We start from the raw sequence: 6,156 nt of genomic DNA, 5'->3' as shown, positions 1-6,156 counted from the left end.
AATTTGTGATCAAAGTGCAAACTCTGGAATTTTAATTTAGGAAAAACCTAAAATACAATTTTATAAGGAAAAGCATGCCAGGATGGAGCGGGGAAAAAGTTTCCGTGTTGGTGTAAAGAAGATGAGTGGAGCGAGGGGAAGGACTAGAGGACCAGAAAACCAGAGACATTCACGCCTTTGAGAGGAGTGTTGGAGTACCAGTGACTGGGGATGGTAGTGATACCAAAATATTTTTTCAGTTTTCCACGTGCTGTCTGTGTATCTCGTGTAACCTTGCACTCAGAAAGCAGCACAACCTTTTGGGAAGAAACAAAAAACAGTCGTTCTTTCCAAGGCATGACATTCACTGAACCGTGGCGAGCAGGTGGGTGAACAGAGCATGTCCATTCCTCACCTGGCGCACAGCTGTGAAGGTGAGAGGGTGTTGTTAAGAACCTGCTAGACAATTATACTCTGCTTTTTTGCACTCTTGCCATCTTTCATGAAAAAACTTCAAGTTACTTTACAGAAGCCGGTGGCATAAACCGTCTGTGTTTGACATTATTTTCTGCTTGGGGCAGTTCAAACCATTGTGCATTGCCCGTTGTTGCTCATGTCATCTGTGGCAGAGGCAGGCCTGGGAGCTGGATTACCGTGCTTCGTCTTACCGCTGTAGAGTATTAAAAACATTTCCTTGAACCGCTTTCTCAAAAGAACAAGAACTGACTTTCTGAAATAGTGGTTTTCATAGGAGCTGCATCGTAGGTGAGCGAGATGATGGAATTGTGGGTACTGACGCTGATGAGAAGTCCCCCAGCGATGGGAGCGAGGGCAGAACAAGATCTGTATGTTTGCTGCTCTGTGCTTCCTGATTTCTGGGATGTGTCCTGCATGAATTGGTCTTAAGGCTTTGCAGGTTTTCAGATCTATTGTGTCCTTAACAGTAACGTAATAGTAAAGCCTATAGGCATCTGTGTAGTGCATTTTGAATCTAATTTGCAACAGTACTTCCAACCCGTTTAATGTTCTGTCACTGCACAGTAGTTCCATCGGAAGGCGGCGAGGCGGCAGGTGGTGGTGAAGACACTCGCTGTGTTACTCTTTCCGACAGAGGAGAACTGTTGAGCGCTGTCAAGCTCCAGTGGCCGGTACGTCACATGCACAGTTTCTCTTCAAGCTAACTTCTTGCAGAGGAGTGAGATTTTTCGGAATGAAAATATACACACACACTCAACTTCTATTTACATTTCTTACCTTCACTCTGCAAGTAAATGTTATGAAATGCATGGATCCTGTGCACGTTATCTTTCTTTGCCCTTTGGCACACTTACTGTTGATTTTTGTTCAAAAAATGACCTGTGCTTTACAGAGGTTTATTCAGAAAGAAAAGCATTGTAAGAGAAAATGTTATAAATAGAGGAAATGACTGAGGTTTTGTTACATAACAAATGCTCTAGAAAAACTCTTTTAAGGACAATCTAACAGATGAGTTTCAGCCTGATGTCTTTCAGACATGTGTGTCTTCTGGCACGTCTATCCCAAAGTCCTCAGCAAGTACCAGCAGTGGGGGGCAGCCTTTAGAATGTAATGTCAGTAAATTATAATTTATAAATAGATTTCAGCCACACTGAAATAAGTATCCCCTCGGGCTGTAACTTTTTGAAGGTAAAATCTTTGCAAGGTGTCAGTGTGTTTTGGGGGGTTCTTCCATCACACGGGTCAAGGTCAGTTGATGGTCTCCCCGTGCAGAATAACTGTTTCTTGCATTCGTACTGGCATGGGTATTTGTAAGTGCAAAGAGTTGTTAAAATAATTAATGGCTTAATGTCTGGAGTGACCATTTTCCTTTATTGACTCACGGATATTAAATGTAAACCCATTTGAAGGAATATTGATTTAGGAAGTTTATGGTCATTTGTTTATGGTTTTCTGCATTCACTTGCCATCGTTATAAAAGCAAAAACCTTCTAGCTGCACCCTAAGTTAGAAAGTGCCTTTCTCTTTCTCCTTCATTCAAACCAGGTGTCTTCCACTCAACTTCGGGAAAGACGAGTTAAAGGGAATTCGCAAGAATCAAATGAACATTGGAGCAAGTCTGTCTGATGGTGCTCCAGTGCAGACAGATTGTTTGGTGAGTATTTTTAGTTCATTGTCTCAGCGAGGTGTTTCCAGGGTTTATAAAAGCTTTCAGTAACGTGCTGCCTACAGCTACCTCGGTTTACGGTTTTCTCTCGAGCAATTTGAGAATTGCCCAGAACGTTCCCTTTGTGCTGACGTGTGGTTCCTGATGGAACCTCACTGAGGGCGCAGCTTTCTTTAACATGCAAAAATGTGTTGTGTTGACTTTCTCTTTAGGTCCGATGTGATGGTGTGGGTGGTCTTTCTGACCACATCGCATCTTTAAAAGAGATGGTCATTTTTCCGTTGCTGTACCCAGAAGTCTTTGAGAGATTGAAAGTCCAACCACCAAGGTAACAGATGTTGTTTGAAACTATAATTCACTTGTTTCCTGGAGAATATTTGACTGAGGTATCGATCCATTTCCATGCTTCAAAATTTTCAGCGGCGTTGATGGGGATTTTTAGCAGTAGCAAAAAGTAATTTCTTAAAGACGGATAGAATCCAGAATGTGGGTTCAAAGATTGAGTGTGTGGTGAGAATACACTTTAAAGGTGTCTTGCCTATAAAAGGTGGGGTTGTGTTGTTTTTAATTTGAGTTCTATGTACAAGTCAACTTGATTAGTTTGTAAGCAGGAAGGAATTACCTACTGGCAGTCACCTGTCGTTTGTTGCTTGGAAGTCCACTTGTCTCTCCCACTGACTCTTTTTCTCCAAGTGCTCAAGTAGACATTTTACAATCGATAGGACTTGCAACTAGAACCTTGCAGTGGGTGTTTGTGCTTGGGCTAAAATAAGAATGTGTCCACTTCTTAGCTGAATTAGTTCTGCGTTATGAGATGAAATTATTAGAGATTTAATTGTTAGCTTTATATATTCTTGGTCATGAAAACTCGACCATGGATGTTGAAATATGACTTTAAATTCTTTGCTTTCAGTAACTTAAAATATTACGAATCATGAAAATAAAATCTTTCAGTGCTTTACTTCTTTATTCATTGGCATTCTCTTTGAAAGAGCAGTGTATTGCGGTTTTTAGATGAAGAGTATGTTTATCTGGAAATGCAGAATACCCTCCCGGCTTTAGACTTCCTCCTCATTTATCATCAGCAATGGATGGTCTGGGGGACCAAATCCGGTAACTCAAAGCTTTTTGAAGGAGAATGAAATGCTTCACTGTCAAATCTTGCTTCTTGTGAAAACAAGCATGAATACGCAGTGCGTCACTGAAACATGAACTGGTGATTCATGTTAGAGCCCAGTCTCATCCTTCACTGAAGTTTGTTCTTGTTTGGCCTCCCCGTGCTGTAACCACCCTGTTGGTTTGTCAGCAGTTTTGGAAGTGTCCTCCTGGGACACTGTGATCTTTTCTCAAGGTTTTGTACATCTGTGTTATCCTCTTTGTTCATGTTGTTTGCTGCCTTGTTGAATTGTGTAGGAACACAGAACTTCCACCCGTTTTGTCTTTTCTCACACTTGAGCTGTTCCTGCTGTTGCAGAGATGAAGTCTTTTGTTTAGGGAGAGAAGAGCTGTGTGTTTTAAGGTGGGGGTTGTAATGGGTTTTTTTCTTACTTAATTTTTTTTGTTGTTGTTGTTGCAGAGGCTGTCTATTCTGTGGTCCACCAGGGACGGGAAAGACACTGATGTCTCGTGCACTGGCTAAAGAATGTAGCCAGGGTGGCAGGAGAGTAGCCTTTTTTATGAGAAAAGGTGCTGACTGCCTGAGCAAATGGGTGGGGGAATCCGAACAAGAGCTTCGTTTATTATCTGATCAGGTAAGGTTGAAATGTGCCATGTGTTCTGTCCGAGTTGGCACTGTAATTTTCTGTGGTCAGTATTTTTAAGAACAGTTCACTCCTTTTCGTGTTTTGTCAGCTCCTTCCACTGAAATGGGATTGCCAGTGTTTCCTTTTTCAGTGGGTTTTTTTAGGGGCTTGAAATCTTGAGGTGTACTGGGAAAGATTAATAAACAAGAAAACCTTGCAAAGCAAACCCCCACCCTCCGCCACCAAAAAAAAAAAAAAAAAACCCAAAAAACAACACACACAAAAACCCCCCAAAAAACAGCCACAAAAAGTGTTTCAAGAGGCAAGAGATATGGTGGCTTTAGATCAGAGGGAAGGAGATGCAGGCTAAAAGCACGGTCATTTAAATTCATAATGGCAGCTTGCTGCCAGAACCTGTAGTTGAATTAAGTCCCGGCTCTGTTCTCAGGGGCTGCCAAAGAGCTGTAAAAATGCCTGGTGTGATTTGTGTCCTGCCACCCAGTCTCGGGGGTTGACAGAGGCTGCTGTCTTCTGTTACTCGTGCCTCTTCATTCGCTCAACTAGTAGAGATCCCTGATGCTGGTCTGAAAAAGCTAGTTGCAGTGACTTTCCAACCATAACATTTTTCATGCATTTTCCCTTTCAAATAGTGCTGGTTTAGTTCTGTCAATATTCCTGTGTTTTCATTCCAGGCCCACCAGATGCGACCTTCGTTTATTTTCTTTGATGAGATAGATGGTCTCACTCCTGTGCGGTCCAGTAAGCAAGACCAAATTTATAGGTAGCCCATTTTTTGTACCTACATAGAAGCTGCTTGATCTTTGTGAAAAGACCACAACCTATTTAACTTTGTGACACATTCATTTATCCTGAAAACTAGTAATTCCGTGCTACTAAATTTCCAATGATTTTTAAACAAGAATTGAAAACAATTCGCTAAGCTTGAGATCAGCACAAGACTTGTGTTACCTTGTCTGGTTTTTTCTATCTTCAAATGAGCCACTAATCTGTTAAAAAATCAATTAAAAGCTTGTCCTTTCTGAGTGATCATTGGAGAAGGTCATGTAGAACGTAACAAAATTTTGGGCTGACCCAGTGCTGAGGGGTATGGTGGAGTTGGGAACTGTCAGTGTGAGGTTAATGGTTGGACTTAGTGACCTTCAAGGTCTTTTCCAACCAAGATGATGCTGTGATTCTGTGAAAATTTACTAAACCAGTGAATGAAAATGATATTTTCCTGTTAGCTCTATTGTTTCAACACTTCTGGCACTCATGGATGGCTTGGTCAGCAGAGGAGAGGTTGTGGTGATCGGAGCCACCAACAGGCTGGATGCCGTAGATCGTGCTTTGCGAAGACCCGGATGCTTTGATCGAGAGCTCCTCTTCAGCCTGCCAAATTGAGAGGTAAGAACTTAAACTCAGTCTTAACGCTAATGTGACAGAGTCCATCTTTATAACAAAACCACGTAACGATGCAGCATCACAGAGCTGTGAAAGTCAAAACCAGTGTTGTACAACTGGGACAGAAGGGGGATATCTGGAGAGACTGTGCTGTGCTGTGAGGGCAGGTCTGGTACTGAATATATATGATTAACGTGACTTCACCAAAGCTCTAGAGTTAGTTTTGGTTCAGTGTGACCAGCCAAGAAAATGGGATGCTTCTAGTCAAATATTTAAAAAGATTGAATGCATGAATTAGCTATAAATTACTGCTCTCTCATCTTGGAAATGAAAGAAATGTTTCCAGGCCCAGCATCCAGCCCCAGCTCAGGCTCTCCTGGCTGTGCCCCAGCTGCCCTGCTGCAACACACCCTGTCCCTCTGCACATCCGAACTGCAGGCGAGGCAAGCTGGGAACAGGACGGAGGGGCGGTGCTTCAGGGAAACAGTCCTCCAGCCAAGGCAGAGAGCGGCCGCCCGCCTTTGGTCTGTCCGCGAGTAGGCAACCAAGGCTCAGGACCCTTTATTTCCAGAATTATTGCTGGCTTGTTGAACAAAAGCTCCATTTCAAATATCCTACCACTATTTCTTATGTTTGAAAAATGCTAAAGACCTGTTTCTGGAGGATTAGCGATATGTTAATCTCTCTGTAGAAAGAATTAAGTCTGTACACTCACGGGATGTCTATACAAACTACTGAAAGGAAGAATTCAACAAGGGGAAGAGCCTTAGGCTAAATTTTAAAAGATATTTAAATGCCATAACTAGTGTTCCTTGATGATTGTTAGTGGATCACAGAAGATAATAAAAGACAGCTGAAGTTCAATTTAAATGGCAGAGAAATGGAAAATTC

General features: G+C 42.1%; 1 protein-coding gene across 1 annotated transcript; it reads left to right on the top strand.

The window, feature by feature from the left end:
- Nucleotides 1-379: 379 nt before the first annotated feature.
- LOC141936028 (ATPase family AAA domain-containing protein 2-like) lies at nt 380-5,265 on the top strand. The gene is made up of 7 exons (XM_074852761.1): nt 380-413; nt 1,491-1,563; nt 2,002-2,110; nt 2,335-2,450; nt 3,699-3,873; nt 4,557-4,645; nt 5,109-5,265. Exons 1-7 carry the CDS (start codon nt 380-382, stop codon nt 5,263-5,265), a joined length of 753 nt encoding a protein of 250 aa, XP_074708862.1.
- Nucleotides 5,266-6,156: the final 891 nt, after the last annotated feature.

Source organism: Strix uralensis, chromosome 31 (genome assembly GCF_047716275.1).
Source record: "Strix uralensis isolate ZFMK-TIS-50842 chromosome 31, bStrUra1, whole genome shotgun sequence".
NCBI classification, from domain to species: Eukaryota; Metazoa; Chordata; class Aves; order Strigiformes; family Strigidae; genus Strix; species Strix uralensis.
Note: the sequence above shows the minus strand (reverse complement) of the source record. Positions and strands in the feature narration are given on the sequence as shown.